This window comes from Chironomus tepperi, unplaced genomic scaffold (assembly GCF_022539635.2).
Source record: "Chironomus tepperi strain 1889 unplaced genomic scaffold, CSIRO-AGI_Ctep_v1 contig_373, whole genome shotgun sequence".
Taxonomy (NCBI): Eukaryota; Metazoa; Arthropoda; class Insecta; order Diptera; family Chironomidae; genus Chironomus; species Chironomus tepperi.
The window spans coordinates 407521-427430 of record NW_027226495.1 but is presented as its reverse complement, the minus strand read 5'-3'; the positions used below and the strand labels follow the sequence as shown (position 1 = coordinate 427430).

General features: G+C 33.9%; 1 protein-coding gene across 1 annotated transcript in view; it reads left to right on the top strand.

Annotated features, from left to right (window-relative positions):
- LOC139095677 (putative uncharacterized protein DDB_G0277255) overlaps positions 1-19910 on the top strand; it is a 74506-nt gene that overhangs the window by 23390 nt on the left and 31206 nt on the right. Inside the window, exon 3 of the mRNA XM_070647117.1 lies at positions 2168-3678. Within this exon, the coding sequence (XP_070503218.1) occupies positions 2168-3678 (1511 nt within the window). The remainder of the gene's footprint in view (positions 1-2167; positions 3679-19910) is intronic.

Sequence of the window (19910 nt, the reverse complement as noted above, 5' to 3'; positions counted from 1 at the left end):
ATCTAAATTTAGACATTTTATGTATATTGAGGTGAAGTGAAATGGATAACAAAAAAATTGGAATGAATTCCTGCGTCATTCGGAAAATTTTTGAGGGTGCTGAACAATTTTCCTCACTGTCTGTCACATGGAAATGGATTTTTTTTAGAGGAACAAAGTTGTTACTAAAATTGGATTGGAATTAAAAACTGTAATCGGATTGATGGTGCACATGCACGTCAAATTGATCAGATCACATAACGTTAGAGTATTAGTGTCATTCAATAGAGTTCTTTGAATATTTCTAGAATAGGAAATATCGATTAAATGATTGAATATCCGGGACTAGCCTGGCGTGGGGTTTGATTTCGATTCTATGTGACTGATTTTGTGATATTCGGATTTGATATTCAATTATCCCTAAAAACACATGACTTAAAAATGGTGAATAATGTGGTTTCGGGGTTTTATAGTGGTCAGGAACATCCTCGTGCAGCTCTGGATCTTACAGGTTGCCCACCACTGATTTATAGTGACAATTAGTTACATTTAAATGGTATTTTCTCAGAAGCCGGTCCATTAAGTCAATTTGAAGCAACCCAGTAGACAAATGGTGTAGAAATAGCCTAATTCCCGTCCTAGGTTAGAATGCTTCTGAATCCAGTCTGCATTTGATGAATTCTAGTCTCAGGCCAGAGTCAAGTTGACCTAAGGAATAAGTCAAGTTGGCCAAAGACCGGACTTTTGCCCATTTAAACTTCATGTGCTTCTCGGGCAAATTTATCAAAAAAATCAACAAATGATTTCAAGCTGAAATTTTTTCTGATAGAAAATGACCAAAAAATCATCCAAACTTCGCCATTGTCATGCAATTTAGAACATTATTCAGTCTATTTTACTGTAAAATTCTCGTGAAACTCGCTCTAGATAGTATCAAGAATATTCTTACACAGTGGTATACAAAAATTAATTGCGAAACATAGCATGCAAAAGTATAGTTAAAACTAACTAATAGACCACCCTTAAAGTAACACATGTATTTGATGTTATGGTTTTTAAGCACCTTCGTCACGTAACATTGCATTTTTCAGAGCTTGTCAAATCCCTTAAAACAGTCTTGCTATCCTGAATCCCTGAATTATGCATATATTCCACTTATTGAATATATGTTAGATAATATGGAATATAAATTGGATATTCTCAAGAGCTAATTACAATCCACAATCCATTCATCTGTAACTATCTAAATTTTCATCAACAAAACATTATTCCGATCATATTTGCAACATTTTCAGACAATAAGGTATCATTATTATGTTCAATATAGTAGAAATCTAGTTCAAGTCCCACACTTCAATAATGTCTATTGTTAATGATCAAATTTGTGTTAATGCATTAATTGTATTTGATACATCCTTGGCACAGGGGATCAAATTATCAACAATAATGAATCGAATATAATTTTTCACAAAATTTCATGGCATACAGCAGGGGTGGACAACCTTTTATATTTTGCGGCACACCTTGGTGTTGAGTCTCATATTGAAATGTGGTCACCACGGCGATGAGGCGGCAGCAGAGCTTGAGGTCAATATGGGTAAAGTCGAGTCGACCCAAATCTGGTCGACTTCGAGCTCTGGGCGGCAGTATACTTAGAACCAAGTGCCAGCCACTTGTCAAATTATGTTTCTATTGACTCGACTCAAATGTAACCAACTTCGAGCTCTGGGCAGCAGTATACTTAGAACCAAGTGGCAGTCACTTGGCAAATTTGGTTGTTTTCGCCAAGTGGCTGCCTACTGGGTTCTCAGTATTCTGCCACCTCGTCGCCATGGTGGCAACATTTCATAATGTGATAGTATGTCGCGACACACAGGTCACCCACCACTGCCATACACAAAATTAAACATATGTACCATAAAATAAATAAATAGTCAATAAATATTTACAGAATTTTAGTAAAAAGGAATTCTTAGCATTCACATAATGTACAAAAAAAAAATGAAGGGTGTATCCATTAACAGAATGAGAATTGAAAAAAAAGGCAAGAAATCGGCATCTCATATTACTTTCATTAAAACGAATCCCAAAAACGAACAGACATGAGAAAATTTATATGAATGGATGATATTTGTTAATGACTAAGAATCCTGCTTAAACATGTTTTCTATTCATTCTATCTTTACAGCATCAACAGACAACAGCAGCATCAGCATTGAAGAGCCATCGGCATCATCATCCAACCAACTGTCAATCAACGCACAATAATAAAAATTGTAAATCGCATCCCTCACAACTACCGTTGGCTCATAATAAAAGCAACACAAAAATAATCGATATTAATCACCTGGTCGCTTCCACCTCCACCTCAACAACATCAAATATAACGACTTTACCAATGCAATTTAATCATCAAAGAAGTATGAATGTGAGAACAGTATCGGCAAACATATGGCAAAACAATAAAACTGGCAACAGTGTAGACCCATATTCGTCCTCATTGTACAACAGTCATGTGGATCAACAACAAACATCCAAAAATATTATGAAAACATCAACATTAAATGGTAAGGTCAATCAACCAACATCAAACATAAATTTAATACGAAGGGGAAATGAAACATTGATAAAACATTCGGAAACATCGACGATGAACGGTGTCAGCAATGCGATAGCAACAAAACAAATCAGTCACAATTTGAATTCTAACGAGAACACAATATACGCGTTTAGTGAAAATAATAATAATAACGATCAAGGGAATAATCAGCATAATGAATATCGTTTATTATTGTTAAATAGTAATATGAATGGTGCTGATGAGTGTAATAATATAATTAATAATACTAGTGATAATGTAGTGCAAATGCCATCATTTACATTATTAAGTCATCATCATAATATTCATCCACAAATGCCTTCTTCATCACAACATCAACAACATCACCAAAAAAAATTTGTACATACCCAAAAAATAACAAAAAATCCGGTATCGTTAACTACAAATAATGTATCAAATGATGTACAATATGATGCATCGACAGCATTACTTAATGTTCCCTGTACCTCAAGTGTATTATCTTTTAAAAATTATAGTAATAATGAATATCAAATGACCACCACGGATACGTCCGCATCAATAATTAATAAATATGAATATGATAATAAATTGAATGTTGATGCGACTAGTAATAGTGTAGATGTGCATAAGATGATGAATTGTGTGAATGTTGAGTGTTATATAAATAATAATAATAATAATAATAATAATAATAATAATAATGAGAATATCGATAACGAATTGCAATGTTCGGAAAGTAATCATAATAATGACCAGACCACCATGAATGCACAGACCACAGACAATTTAATTATCACAAGTGCCATAGAAAATATTTCTACAGCAACAACAACAACAACAACGACTGGTACGCCAAATAAAACCGAAAAATATTCAAATGATATTATAACAATGCGCGAAAAACGTCGTCGAGATCGTCGCGATCGTCGTTTGGCTCGTACTAGGGCATTAAATGGTAGTGGACAATCGGATATATTACCTGATGTACTTAGTAATCCACGACCACCACCATATTCAAGTTTACCATCACAATCGACACAACCGATTATACCATCAATCATATCGACAGTGCCTGTTAATGATACACGATATATATTCTCATTACCATTGGTTAGACGGTGAGTACATGTTGCTTAATACAACCTCTAGGTTCTCATCCATATACTTACCGAGAAGTGAAATAAAAATTTATAAAAAAAAAATCTCCGCATTCTTGTGCGCGTCATAAACAGAATAAGAATCGAAAATAAGAGAAATGAACACGAAATGGCTTAACGAAAAACGAAAATAAAGCAAAAAGGAGAAAAAAAATCAAGTTTTTTTTACACACGGTAGAAATTCTTATTTTATTTTATGTGAGTATCGGACTTATGTCTGAGTTATGCGATTCAGAATTTGTATGGAGCTCGTAAAGTGTAAGAGAAGAAAAAGTTATGTTTAGGCTGATGGGGTTTATGCTTTTGAGTTGTTTTTTTGTTTGGTCGTAGAGGAATTGAGGTTTTAGAAATATTGATTGGGTTTCTATCCAGGGGTGTAGTCAATGAGAGGGGTTTAAGCTTTTTAAGGGGGTCCTTTTGAATTCTATAGAATTTTTCAAGAAGGATGTCAAGTAGGATTAAGGATCGGTTTTATTCAATATCTAGAAATGTCTATAATTATTAGGACCAATCTACTGACTATGTCATTATGTCCAAAGTGACATTGATTTACTTTATGATAGGTCTGGGCAGCAAAATGAGCAGCAACTCTAAACAAAACCATTTTTTTTTTTCTTTTGAAAATATGCACCTTCAATTATTTAGAAATGATTCATTTGAAACCACATATTTAAGTTTGTGGTCTGCTGGTAACGTACATGGTAGGCTCTCAATGTTGGAGCATTTCAGATCCTTCGAGCAAAGAGATGATGAATTTCTATGTACATTTTGAGTTTTTAGCTCCAACTATGCTTTCTCGCTATCGGGATCGGGATTGGGATATCCCGGAATTCCTCGATCCTGAAAAATCTCTGGATACAGAAAATTTCAATCCTAGATCCCGATCCCGAGCAAAAAATCGGTGACCGGGATTTCGAGAATGCATAGTTAACAGGCAATGGCATACTCATCTAAATGAGCATTCTCATGAGTATAATCCATCAAAATAATTTAGAATAATTTCATTGTCATGCTCCTGGTCTATTCCGGTACATGATTGTAGGTTATAAACCTTTTTGTTCTTATCCTGATTATGGGGCTGCTGATCTTCATGGGTTGATTAGATAGTTTAATCTATTCCTTCAAATACATATCACGGCACTGATCTCGGTTGCCAGAGGTGCATTTAGTGATAACATGGGATACTAGGAGAAAGTATACACTTGACTGTTGGTCCGGTTCAGAGTCAGACTTCGGTTTCCCAAATCTTTCAACAAAATGCAGTTAATCACCAAATTATCTTCACAATTGTACAATTTTTACCCTTATTATCCAGAATTGTCCTAAAAAAGAACTCAATTGGAATCTATAGACTCATATCTACATCCAAAACCAAGCTCCCCTATCCCAAATATCCTTAATCCGTAATATATTCCCAAAAACTTCTATATCAGCATTTTTCAATCAACAAACAAAGAACATATCTCCTGTAAATCCCTGCCTCAAGTAATCCCCCAATTTCTCCCATTTTTCATCTTGTAATCAAGGAGGTTCAAACTCGCAATTACTCACCAATTCAATACTCCCTATTTTTCCATGAAATAAAGAAACTAAAATTGTGACTACATAAAATGACGAAAGCAGAGTAAAATTGTCATTTACTTTTATGTCTGGAAGACATTTAATGATAATGTCCATGAAGATGAACCAAAAATTTTTGGGGAAAGAGATATTTTTGATCATAATATTTTATTTGTTCCAAAAAGGAAGCAACAAAAAAAAAGAGTCTGAAATTGGAGATGAAAACGGAAGGAAAATGAAATGTTTACGAGATTCTCGTGTTGTTGGAAATTGAAAAATTAAGAATGAAAATATGAAGGAATTGGCAAAGAAAAAAAGTTTTAATGATGGAAATAAATTGGAGTTAAAATTGCCTTTTTGGAGAGGAAGTGAGCAAGTTTATTCGGAGATTAATATCATGCTTAATAACTTTATGGATTTTCACAATTTTGTCATGATTCTGTGACTTAAGAGTTCCGCATTTACAATCTTAGACACTCTTACTTACTTGGCTGGCCGTACAGATCAAGTGTGATCCATGGCATCCCTCAGTCGGCGCATGAAGCTGGCTCTATCGCTGGCTATCGCTAGCCAATTCCAAGTGTGAATTTGGCCTACCGACTGGGATGCCTTTGGATCTCTTGGCATCAAAAAAGTCGCTAATTTAAATAGCTTTAATAATAGCTCATCCACAGGCCTTACAGTAACATGTCCTCCCCATGCCAATGCCCCCGACATCCAACAATAAATTCATAATCCACGACTTACTTTTCCCCTTGAAAAAAATCAACTCTAAAAATATTCCAGACAAAAACTCAAAAATATCCCTCAAATCGACTCAAGAACGTTAATCTCGACGAGTATATACATAAGAGCATGTATATATGGATATCTACATGATATGCTCAAAACGTGAGGAAAAAATTATATCACATAACATATAAATTCACCCTAAATCGCTTAGTGAGGCATCTTTATTGGCTTTCGTGCACAAATATCATGTTCTTTTATTATACCAAGCAACAACTTTTTTAGTTGAAAATAAGAAGAAGATGAAGTTTCCGAGAATGATGAAGACACACAGTGAAGTTGCTTTTATTACTCTCTCAAGTTATTACGGATTAGTAGACATTGGGTATGGTCGTTTTTGCTGTTAAATGCTTTTAGCATAATGACGCAGCAGACATGATTATGATTCTGTCATACATTGCACTTTTTAGCTTGTTATTAGCCCGAGATGTGCAATTGTTTCTTGTTATTAGTCTGGGATGTGCTTGTGTACCTTATTATTAGTCTGTGATGTGCACGTGTATCATGAATTTACATAATTTTAGGTATTTGAGACTAAAATTAGATGCCTGGGGGCTAATTTGCATTCTTGACAATAATTTTGACTTGATTGACTCATTTTCGTCGGTTTCTCACTCCTAACAAGTTAAGGACATGCTTTCAAGTTATTACTTACTTGCTTATTTAGATGACCGTACTTCAATCAACTGTCGACGCTTAAAACTGGTTCTATAGCCGGCATTCGTCTCCCAATTGCCAATATAAAGTGATCAAGAGCTTGATCTACTTAAATATACTAGTTGAGCATGCTAGCAAGCGTCATCTCAGCTTATTCTGCATTTAGAGCCATAATCTTGACCTACTCGAGTGGAAAAATACGTAAGAACTAGTCAATGACAAGTCAATGCGAAGATAATGTCCAGTTGATGTTAAATGGACAAAAATTCATTAGAACTGGACAATGGCAAGTCAATGACCAGTTGATGTCAAATTCTAACGTTTTCCATGACTATAAATATGCTAGTTGAGCTTGCTAGTCCTGTCAATTCTGCATTTAGAGCCATGATCTTGCTAAAAAATACATTAGACCTGTTACCAAGACAATGACCATCACTACTCAATATCCTTTAATAAATTAGATTCCTTTGTTGTGGATGGACTTAGAACTCAATGAACCACATCTCACATAGCTACAAAGCAATTTCATGATTCCACAGCTCTTCTAATATATTAAACAAACTTACATGCTTCATACTTCATACCACAAAGGTCATAAGACAGGTCATAATCCTCTAAAATAATCTTTTTTCATATTTCACTCGGGCAATATATTCTCTAAGAAATATTTCTATTAGATGTGGAATTTCACACAAAAGAGGTAAAAGCAGAAGCAACATAAAGACATGCATCAGGAATGATATAGTTCCATAATTTTCTTCATTTTCTTTCTCGTCTGCCCGATGTGAATTAAATTTCTAAGAAATTTTTATGTTATGTTCTTCTGACTACTCATAAATGATTATGAGGTGTAGACTATTGTAAATGGAATTAATTTAATAAGAAGCTAATATGGAATGAAGAAAAATTCCTTTATGTCTTTTGTCGGTGTGGAATTTTTTACACTGAATTTAAAGATGGAATGAATTAATTAAAATGAGAACGGATATGAAATGCGGAAGTTTTTTGAGATTTTTTTTCGATGGAATTTACTTTATAAGGATGCAAGTTTGTAATGAAATTGTAGTGAAATATTTAGGAGACTGTCGTCGTTTGTTAACTTACAAACTGGCAAACTTACTTTGCTGGTCGTACAGATCAACTGTGATCCATAGACTCCCTCAGATCCAGCCTGAAACTGGCGTTTTAATAACAACTTAATTCCATGAATTCTTGCAGTTTCTGATCAATATAAATCAGACTTTGTGTCAGATCCTGAATAAATTCGGCATCATGTCAGAGTCACGCTAGCCTTAATATGAGTTAGAATCTATTAACCGACTCTTCGGGAGTACATTTTCCTTAAATTTTAAAGAGCTGGATATTGATGCATATAAAAATCATAATTAATATTTTCATTGAAATTTAATAAAATAAAATTTTCCCCCTTGAATTAATAATGAAAATATTATAGCTCATGTTTCTATGCTAACAGTAATTGAAGTAATTTGAAAAAAAAAATGAAGAGAGACAGTTGGTGCTATTCGGTTATTAGGTATCGGGGAAGTGTCTGAATTTTGTTGAGCTTCATAACAAGCTCGAAATCGACTTGGATTTTGCATGGAAAAGTCGATTCAAGTCAATTCGACTCCATACAAAATTCGAGTCGATTTCGAGCTCTGCTTGATATTAAATTTTTGAACAATTATTGCCACAAATCATGTAGAAAGCCAGAAATGCTAATTTCTTTTGTTACATCATAAATGTACAAACCCCATTCGTAATATTTTTTTCTCTGCTCCCTTAATTCTATAAAGTACTTCATTTTTGCGTTGTTTAGTCTTTATGAAAAATTTTTTCCGTCTCATAAGTAAGAAATTCAATTCATTACTAAGTTCAAAAGAAAAGATTTTAATATTAAATTTTTCATGACATTAAAACAAAATTACTTGAAAAATTTTTAGGGCAGGTTATGGTCTCTTGAAAAGTTTCGTTTGTCATTGAAGTTTATAAAATTGAAAAAAGTTTGGGTTTTTTTTTTAATGGGTTAAATTGAATTCTAGAACAGTGGTGAGGAACCAATAGGACACGACATACTGTTTCGGTCGAAACTTACCACCAATGTGTGTCATGAAAACTTAAAGTTTGTCTATCACTGCCCTAGAACATCAACTATTATTAATCATTTCTGATTCCTTAATTACCACAATTTGGATAATTGATCCTAAATTCGATACTAGGCCAACGTGACTCTGACATAGTTCCAGATTGAAAAATAATCGGGCCAAAGTGACATGATGTCGGATTCAAGTCAGGTGCATGGGACCGATGAAATTGTTCCGAAGAATAATTCGGTCGGTTCAATGCAATGCACCCGTTGGATTCAGCTTAAGATTCGATCAGAATTATGCGAACTTGTGTCCGATTTTTGGCCGATCCACTGATTTGTGCTTCACGGAATTTCTCAGTTCTCATTCAGTTTCAAAGAGCAAATAGTCAGGAAATACTAACTGGAATCAGTTACAAAACTGTGACGAGACAGAGCTCGAAGTCGACTCTTAAAGGGAGGAAAAGGTGTTTGAGGGGTCAAATTCTCCTTTTTTGGAAGAAATTCTTCATTTTTTTAGTGTTTTTTGAGACAAAAATTTAAAACTGTCCTCAATTTTACGTTAGATACCAAACAATGTCAATGAGAGGGCTCTTCCTTCTCATAAAATTTTCAGTTGCACCCCTGGACTCTCTTTTTTTCATACAAATTTTTAGTCGACTTCAAAACATCTGAAAGACATGAAATGCATATAAAACTCATACTTATCTCGTGTTTAAACATGAATGACCTTCCATTAAATCCCCAACTTTGCCAACTACCAAATTGTTCATAATCAACTCCACAAAAAATATTAATAAATGAGAAAAATGCACACAAAAAAAAAAAACGAGATGAAAATTTATTGAAACGTTGAACTTATTGTGGCATTTTCCTTCTTTTTTTTCACTAAAAATGGCAAAGTTTCAACTTGTCATTCTATGGACTTTTTTATATCTACAAAACTAATTCATCTTCATATTTTATTCCTCATAAATGAGCTGTGCATGAACAAAAAATTGATTGTGCTTGTATAAATCTCGCCATCATCAAGTACAGCAAATACATGAACCAGAATATTGCTTTTTTTATACAAACTCACTTTATAAAAATTGTATCCATTTCGTACATAAACGTACGATTTCATTTCATTTATTGCCATCATGTTCTTGCTTCTTAAACATTTCAATGTTGTCTGGTATTTTTTTGCCTTTTTTTTCAAAAATAATAAAAAATTCCTCTTGAGAAGCACAAGAAAATAGATAGAAGAAGAATTATTGCCAGATATACCTCCGTCGTTATTGCCTTCTTTTCTTCTCTTCTTACTTGTGCTGTCTGTTATTACCAATCTTTATGCTTTTAATTCTCTTCTCATTTTTACGTAGTTTTTTTTATTTTTTTAAAATATATTTCTGCTTTGCTTTATTGTCCCTTATGCTCCCTCTTCATCTTCGACTTACACACAGTTAAAAATAAAACAAAATAATTCTTTTTTTTTGTTGGTCGCAATGTGCGTACCTTTTGGTGGACTTTTGGAGGTCTTTGGATGGGGTTGCACTTTGTCCATGAATTGATATTGATGGCTTTTACTCAAAATTGAGGTCAGAATGAAGATTAGCTCTAACAGACAAAGAGCATGCTCTCGAAAGCTTGCTCATCTTAAATATACTAGATGAGCATGCTCTTGAGCGTTTCTCTTAGCTTACTCTGCTCTCGAGAGCACAATATTTATCTGCTAGACTAGAACATTTAGGAATTTTTTAAATCTTCATTCCAAGAATCACTACTACTTCTAAGTTTTCATGTATCAGTGAAGTACGTCGGTCCAAGTTTGAATTTCAAGCAGAAATTTTACATGAAGTATTGACATATTTCACGTTTTTCAATGCCTTTTTCTATATTATGCTTATGGTATGGTCAAAAAACCAGTGACTGATGTCATTGTGAATTGCACAAAATCGAATGTACCGCATATCATGCAGTTTCAAAACAACTAGCCTGCATTGAACTATATTAATTAATCTTCTAGCTCTAACTCCTGCTCTAGCAACCAAAACTTAGAATTCAAATTGTCCAAAAAGCCTAAAATAGCCCGAAATGTCCGAAATTGGTCATCAATGAAAAATCAGAAAATATTATCCCCAGAATAACATGTATCTTTGTCTTTGGGATGAATTCTACTGAATCCAACTCAAAACTATAGTTACCGTGTAAGTTTTGGGTCGAAAAGGTTATTGTATTTAGCAGCAAGTATAAAGCAAGTTTAAGTTACTAGGAATGGTGATTTACAGCCATCGCAAAGCAAAGTTGATGATTTTGTCTCTTAATTATATCTATACCTCAAAATCGACATGAATTTGCATGTAAAAGTCGACTAGAATAGACATTGACCTCTGCTTATGTTCATAGAACTTCAATTATAATTTGTAATTCTCTAGAAATTGCAAATACTCCCTCGAATCCCTGAACTTATTCCTCAAAACAAAAATATATCTCCCTTCCTTAAAACCCTTTAGTGCTTGCCAATAAATCCAGAAAAACTGCGCTAAAATCATCCCAAGTGTATTAAAGATTTTTATACAATTTTTTATACTTTTTATATATTTTTATTCATACTTATTCCCTTTTAAAGAACGCGCGCGAGATGAAAAAATACACAAAAAAAAATAATAATATATAAAATGGATAGAAGAAGAAGCAAAATAAGTCTGAAATGTTCGCTTTTGTTCGAATTGAAATAAAAAAAATGAGAAGAATGAACAAAAGAAGAGATTTTTTTTATGATTTCACGATTTAAATTCTTTAGCTCTTTTGTAACATAAATCGTGAGGTAGAGTCGAGTTGAGAGATTCATGCTGTAGAGCGCGGGGCACAGAATGAAAAAATTATGGCGATGATTTCTATTTCAGCGAGTCTCGTGTATTGATTTTTATTAAAGTATTGCGTCTCATTCGGTCCATAAAGCGTCAATGACGATGATGATTATGATGATGGTCTTTAAGACACAAGGTGTGGTAGATATGTTGTTGTTGTGTTGATTAAATTTAATAAACTTGATTTTACTGTCGATAAACATTTAGGGGAAACACCGTTCATGTAACATAAAAAGAATGCCTTTCTTTCAAGCGACAAAAATGAGATTTTTATTGCCGATGGAAGTCATAAAGTTTTACATCAAAATGAGTTCTTGGATGAGCATGCAGAGATGTCTATTGATGATTCTTTTTTGTATAAATGAATGACTTTTATTCAATTTTTCATAAATTAGGCGCTCAAGAATTTCGTAAATTGAATAATTTTGTTGAGGCAAGAATGAGGGAATGTTTATTGTGGAATTTTAATGGTAAGAACCTCCGGGAAGTAAGCAGACTTAGAAACGGGTCTGTAATTTTTTTCAAGAATTCTTTGTTGCTGTTCTTAGAATATTTCGGAATTTTGAGAGGTTCAATGAAATTTAGAATGAATAGAGCTATTACTTACTTACTTACTAAACCATGCTCCGACTTGGAGCCTAGATTATTAAAAAAAGCCTTCCATCTGACTCTGTTACTGGCCACATCACAAAGCTTGTATAAATTCTCTGTTTTGACATCTAATTGACATTCCCGCATTACTGTTCTACGCCATGTTGCCTTTGGAGCACCAAGGCGTCTCTTTTCATGTGGAAGAGCTATTAGGAACCTGATTTGGACTTGCTGTGATTAGTCGAACTTGTGTCTAGTTGTTGACTTGACTTTTGAGGAACTAGCCATGATATATAAAGCTTAAGACTAGACTGATAACTAATATGCAAAGAGACTCCTATTAGCTACTCATATCAGGCACAGAACGTGCTCTCAAGAGCAGAGTAATTTGGGAGCATGCTCATCTAGTGTATTTAAGGTTAGCAAATTCTCGGGAACATGCTATTTGCCTATTACAGCCAGGGAAACAACTAACTTATAAATTGTTGGAAAATATCCCAAAATTTCTGTAATTTTACTCATATCGCGTCGTTTTTCAGAAGCCTCTAACATCCAATGAACCTAAATCATGTTAATGATCAACTCATTAAACCTAAAATCTCATTAAATTAAGACAACATAATTCAATATACAAAATAATATGCATTAAGTTTCCTCTCAATTCATCATTATTTTCATAAATATTCTGCGAATTGCTCTCAATATTAATTAACCCAATCTCTAAATGAACTTTATACCAGAAAATTCCTATAAACTTCAATTCGCTAATGGTTTCATAAGAATTTTCTTGTAATCCAATTAAATTCATGTTGTTACTTTGTATATGGAACATGCTTCCCCTAAACAATATCTGGAAAAATATGTATGAAATTAATTCGAGGGAAGAATAGCAGTTCAGATATTGTCATGGGAAGTTTGAAACCGAAGTATTCTGTTGTATTATAATCCTGTAAGAACTTTTAGACTTAATTCTTAGAAGAATGGTGATCTAGATGCTTAGTATCTTGGAAGTTTGGGATAATTCAGCTCAAACTGTAGAAATTGAGGTAAATGATCCAAAATCCTGCTTTAGGTTGGTGTGACTCTGAATTAGTGCTGGATTCGGTTTGAATTTGGCTTTATGTCAGTATCACTCCGGTATGGTGCCGGATTTGGGATCAATTAAGCTATTCAAATAAAATTTATTGTAAAATTCTGAACTTAGTTGAAGATGTTAATTATTTAGAACTCAATGGAACAATTCATCAGGTCATTAGAATGACACATGACATAAAAAAGGCCAAAAATCCAGTGACTGACATGCTTGACTCTGGTATGAGGCCAAACTCGACCCAAAACTAGAGTCAGGCTGCTTGGGGCTTGATTTTTAGCTTTTTATTTGCATTTTTACTTCTGGACTATGAGTAGAAGCAGAACCAACGGAAGTTTAGGTCAATCGGAAGGCATACGACATAAAAAATGTCCAAAATTTGACACCGGGTCTGTTTGACTCTTGCATGAGGCCAAATTCGATCTCAAGTTAGAGTCAGCTTACTTGACACTTGTTGCTTCTGTTCCTTCTGTTCCTAGCAATGTTGCTTCTGTGCTATGAGTAGGAACTGAATTAGTGAAGCTTAAATGTCCAAACTTTATGACTAACTCTCCAGCAATCAATCAACGATCTTAAAATCGAAACTTTCTATCAAAATACAAAAACTTGACATCAAGTCATTAAAAATAATTCTTTCACTTTTTTAATCACCGCAATTATCACCGCACAACAGGCTCTTTCGCTCCAAAAAAGCCTATCAAATTATCTCCAAGAATCTTCAATAAATAATTTCTTGTCTACAAATAAATAACAACTAAAAATCATCAATTTTACTGAACACCTTGTAATATAATTTGTAGCTCAATTACTGGTATACTCAATAAGTTTCAATCACCGACAAATCTCCGCTTGAAATTTTTCGTTCCTCCTTATTCTCCATTTTAAAGCGTAAAATCATGAAATACACAAATTTCGTTATTTCTTTAAGCAACATACGTGAAATGAAAAAGAATAAAATGCGAAGAGAATTTTTTCTATTCTATTTTGTAACAATGAGTACGAAACAAGTAACAGCAAGTGCTGTGGCAACATCCAAATATGAAGACTTCTCATTCAATATAATTTCTTTCATTTATTTTCATTTTATAATATTAAATTCCCTCGCTCAAATGCGCGATAAATTATTTATCGAGAAATAAAGAAGGGAATGCCCGATCGGCACATGCTGTAATGTTCTCAAGATGGCAGTGTGCCTTACTACAATTGGCATACGAAAGACGATGATAAAGCCAGTTTTAGGCGTCATCTGAGGGAGGTCTTGGATCACGGTAGTAAGTATACTTAGGACTAAGCGGCAGCCGGAACTGGCGAAAACCGCTAAATTTGTCAATTAGCTGCTGAGTATCCTTAGTTCTCAATTATCAGCCGTCTCATGCCGACATATCAATATTTAAATATCCAACCGTGGCAACATTACTACATGTATGAAATATTGGATGTGGACCATGACCAGGATCAGGAAATCTCGCTAGGACCCGGTCTATGTCTCAAATTATTCTGCTAGTGTACTTAGTACCAGTTCTTAGTAACCTGCTCCTTAGTCGCCATGATTATTGACTTAGAATATAATGTTGGGCTTGCTTATAGCAACGACACTGCGATCGATGATCTGTTGTACCATCCCAAATTGTATCCTTATTGCAGTGTTGATATGGATTGCCTTTGAAAAAGGCATTGCCTTTGCCTTTGCAAAGATTTTGCCTTTTTAAAGGCAGAAAAAAGGCAAAGGCAATTTTTTCTGCCTTTGCAAGGCAAAGTCAAAGGCAAAGGCAAATCTTTGCAAAGGCAGACAATTTTTTAAGAATTGGATTTTTTTGTGCCTTAACTATTGGAAACATAAGCTGTCATTGAAAACTATCATTTTATGTAATTTTGAAATTTTTTCCATTTTTATATTTGTCAAAAATTCAATTTTTTTGAAAAATTAAAGGCATTGCCTTTGACTTTGCGAAGATTTTGCCTTTGCAAAGGCAGAAAAAATTGCCTTTGCCTTTTTTCTGCCTTTGAAAGATTCTTTTTTGAGAAACCTTGCCTTTGCATTGCCTTTGCAAAGTTTGCCTTTTTTAAAGTCAAAGGCAAGATATCAACACTGCCTTATTGACTTACTTTGACTGATCATTCAGTTCAAGTATGATCCTTGATTATAGGAATATGTGATCTATGGTAATGTCCCCATATTCAAGCCAACAGCCCAACATATACCACCCGGGAAAGAAGAAAGTAATGTTAGAATCCAAAAATGGAGGAAGAGTAAAGAGCAAAGAAATAAAGGCAAAAAAAGTACCATGTACGCACATTGTAGAAGCATGACTGTTGAATTAATAATTAGATTTGAGAGATGTGTGTTTTCTTTCTGTGATTCTACAGATTATTGCTGTAGATTCAATATGAATTTATGATTCATACTTGAATTTAAGATCCTTAAGATATGATATGAAGGTATGATTTGAAGGCATACCATTAATGTGTCTAGGAATTGGGTATTGTGTATTATTGATGATAATTGTAAGTTGATTGATGATTTTTTAGCAATTTAAATGAGATTTTAGGAATTGAGGTCATTGGCTGATCTCTGTGGACCTTCTTAACACCAATGTACATAGAATATGGCAGTAAGCCTGATTTCTGGAACAAAATAACCTAAAAAGCAAAGAATATGCTTTAATGGTACAAAAATACCACTTTGGTACCCTAAAAAAAAGGTCTCTATGCCTGTTAGGCAAGCTTCCAATGCCTTTCAGCTACATCCACAGCCCTACTCTAACACAAACAAAATTCCCCACCCCAAAAAAACCCACCATAAAGACATATGCCTCAAACATTTCTACTTCTTCATTCGTTTCATTTTCATCATCATAAGAGAATAAGATGACACAAAAAAGAGAGCGACAAGCAAGCTACACCAATAAAGAAAAAAATCCCAAACTCACCCCAACTACGCTTTTACTTTCTGCTCAATGTCTTCTCATGTGTCACTCGAGACAATTTTTCGCATTCATTTCACATAGCAAATTGTATGGAATGAGACAATCAACGGGAAAAGATGAATGAAAAAGGAAAATGCGGAATTTTTTATGCCTAGTTGAGGGTGGAAAATTTTTTTTGTGGATCTTAAAATTGCTTTCGTTTTTGTGCCTTTTTTTTGCTGATCATGTTTTAAGGCTCATGTTTTTGAACAAATTAATTTTTATTTCAACATTTTACTCTGCATTGGGGGTAATAAACTAATGTGGATGGTTTGGAATTGAAATTTGGGAGAGTTAAGGAACGGTTTACTATTTGGGTTACAGTTGTTCGACAATCAGGGGCGAATTCAGGAGGGGTTTTTGTGTGCCAATTCTCTACTTTTTGGAAAGTATTCTTCAATTTTCTAGAGCTTTTAACCGCTTTTCTTAATAAATTATTGTGAGTTATACAAATTAGGGGTTCCCGATGCAGAGTCTGAGCCCGAGACTTCCAGAGGAGTTCTCACGGTCTCGAGAATTTATCAAACTTGCTGCCGCCGCCTATTTGTTTGCAAAAGCATGCCGGTGCTCGTCCATAGCCCCCAAACTTTGTCCAGAGCCTCCTGAACTAAAGATCGGCTCTTAAGCCAAAATGTGGATTTTTCATGAGTGTATTAGTAATTGTCAGATAATTATGCTGTGTACTAGGTGCATTGATGTGCAATCTCTGGGTATATAGACCTTTAAAACGATTATTATATCGAAGTTTTACTCCAACAAGCTATAAATTGCATAAAATTAACTCTACCATCATTCCTAAAAAACTACCTTGAATTTAATATAATCACACAAACACCTTCCAACTAAAGCTTGTCAGATAATGTCACAAAACGAACATCCCCCAACCAAAGATTAAAAAAATATTTTCTTATTCATCCTTAATTCTTTCCCCCTCAACTACATATAATAACGTCATTTCAAGTGTCTTAAGTGTCACAAAAGAACAGAATAAATAATTTTAATAAAATTAATTTTTAAGTCAGCTTTTTTGATACTTTTTGAGAAGCCCGAGCGACACAAATTGAGAAGGCTCCGTTATTAATATCAAATGGAAGGTTCTTCCGTCCATTTTTAATAAATTTTAATAAAGTCACTTTTTACTTACTGCTTCAAAATAATCTACAATCAAGTCTCATATCCGAAAAAGCTGAACTTGGAAACTTCCACAGAATCAATAATGTTTTATTAATTGTGTATCCGTAGTCCCCTATCTACCGTCCTATAATTGCCGTCCATATTCCTACCAAAAACAGGCAGCTGTCATTTGATATTAGTAAAAGCGGTTTAGCGGAGCCTTAAAAGCTCCGTGTCTGAACCATCTTCATTTATGTCGCTCAGAAAGTGACAATGCAGGTGTTAGAGACTAAAAACTTTGTCATTTTATTTTGATTTCTTTAATTAAGATTGAGTTACTGTATTCTTTTTTAAAATCATCTAAAAATGAACTTCTGATGAAAAAATTTTCCAAGTTCGTCATTAAAATTATTTTATGTCTTTGTCTCAAACGAAAACCTTGATTGCAAATTCCATAGCAACATTGTAAGACATGATCTAAAAATATTCATTTCTCATTACATCAGACGAAAAAAAAAGTTTGCTTGTTCTTTACTTGGAATTAAAAAATAATAAGAGGGGCCAAATCCTAAGTAAACAACATTTTCAAGTTAATTTCATGAGGGACTTCGTAAATGCTGCTTTATTATTCATGAAAAAAAAAGAAAATTTTCCAATCGTTATTGGAATTTGATCATTGAGCCATTGTCGTCAAGTAAATGTCTTAATCAGATAGGGGACTACGGATACACAATTAATAATACATTATTGATTCTGAGGAAGTTTCCAAGTTCAGTTTTTTTGGATATGGGACTAGATTAGAGATTATTTTGAAGCAGTAAGTAATAAGTGACTTTATTAAAATTTTATGTAAAACATTGAAACTTTTCTTGTAAAACAATCTAGATTTTGCGTTACTTTTTTAGTCTTTTGCGTCCCTAAAGGATGAAAACTTTATAGTTCTGGTAACTTTAGAAATTGATATTGAGCATATGAAGTATTTTATGGTCTAGGGTCGAATAAGACTCTTTAGGGTCGAATGAGACTCTCAAGTATCGAATGACATTCCGTTAAGTCGACTAAGACCTTATAAAGTTGTTAACAATGGCCAAAACCACTCAAAACACTTCCAACCTCAATATCACCTTAATCAATTGTTTTATCATTAACATAAACATTAAGCATACTAAATAAAGCATCACGACACTCGTTCATTGCTCTAATTACACAATGACATGACAACGAAGGCTAAAGAGAATCCCTTTTATGTCATTCGCTTCGATAAAAATTGTCTCAAAAATGACTCATCATCCCAAAAATAATATAAATGAACGACAGGAGATGGAGTAAAAAATCGATTAAAAAAAATTATAAATTTCATGCCCAGACAATGTTGATGTTGTGTTTAAAGAGAGAAACGAGAATAAAAATTGAGAGTGTAAGGAACAAGAAGTAGACATGACAAGGCAATGATTGCGCGCAAAATACGTGCTGAACGGTATAGCATAACAACAACATACAGCATTGAAAAATATGAAAAAGTAAAGAGTATTCTTGATTATGATGAGGGTCACCTTTGCTCAATTCTGTGCTGCTCTCTGCTGTTTTGAAAAATTCTTCACTTTACTTCTTCTTATCCGTTGATTGGACAGTTGATTTATTGCCAAGTTGAATTCTTTACTTTTCTCCTTTTCTGGGTTTTTCGTGCGTTTATCTTGGGAAAGAATGTGACAATGTCCGCAGATTGACGATTTGCTTTGGGAATATATTTGTCATGTCTCTGGATTGTTATGATATAAATCTACATTATATTCAAAGTTTATTGCTGCTTTTTGGATTTCACACAAATTATCGAATAATTTTCTGATTAATTCGGATGTGATTGTAGACATGCAATGGGGTGTAATGATGATTTAATTATTGTTAATAAGCAGAATTAACCTTAACAGACAAAGATGCCGCTTTTAGGTTAGTTAGTGGCGTTTATGTCCCATGAAAGCAGAGCTCGATGTCGACTCGATCCGAATTAACTTCGAGCTCTGCATGAAAGCATGCTCTTTGTTTGTTAGGGTGACTAGAATTTGAATAAAAATAATTGAGAATTTAGATATTTTGAGACAATTTATGATTCTTAGATTTCATAGAAATGAGAGAGTTTCCAATGCTTCGGTTTTTGACGATTTTTTGGGTCTAATCTGGACCTGATCCGAGAACGAGACTACAAAGGGAATTCTTCGGATGTCTCGGTTTTTTATTGACAAATCACTGAATGAGATTTGAAGTCTTGGTCTTGGTATCGAGAACTCTTAACATTGAGATACCTTTGTTGGACATTCATACTATCTGAAAAACACCTGAGGACCTAGTCTATGGACTAGACTAAGGCCTAGGCTTAAGGAATAGTAAAGGCTTAGGGACAAAGTTATAACTAAGGACTAAAGATTAGACTAAGGACTAGGATAAAGACTAGCCTAAAGACTAAGAACTGAAGTCTAACGCTTAGGACTAGG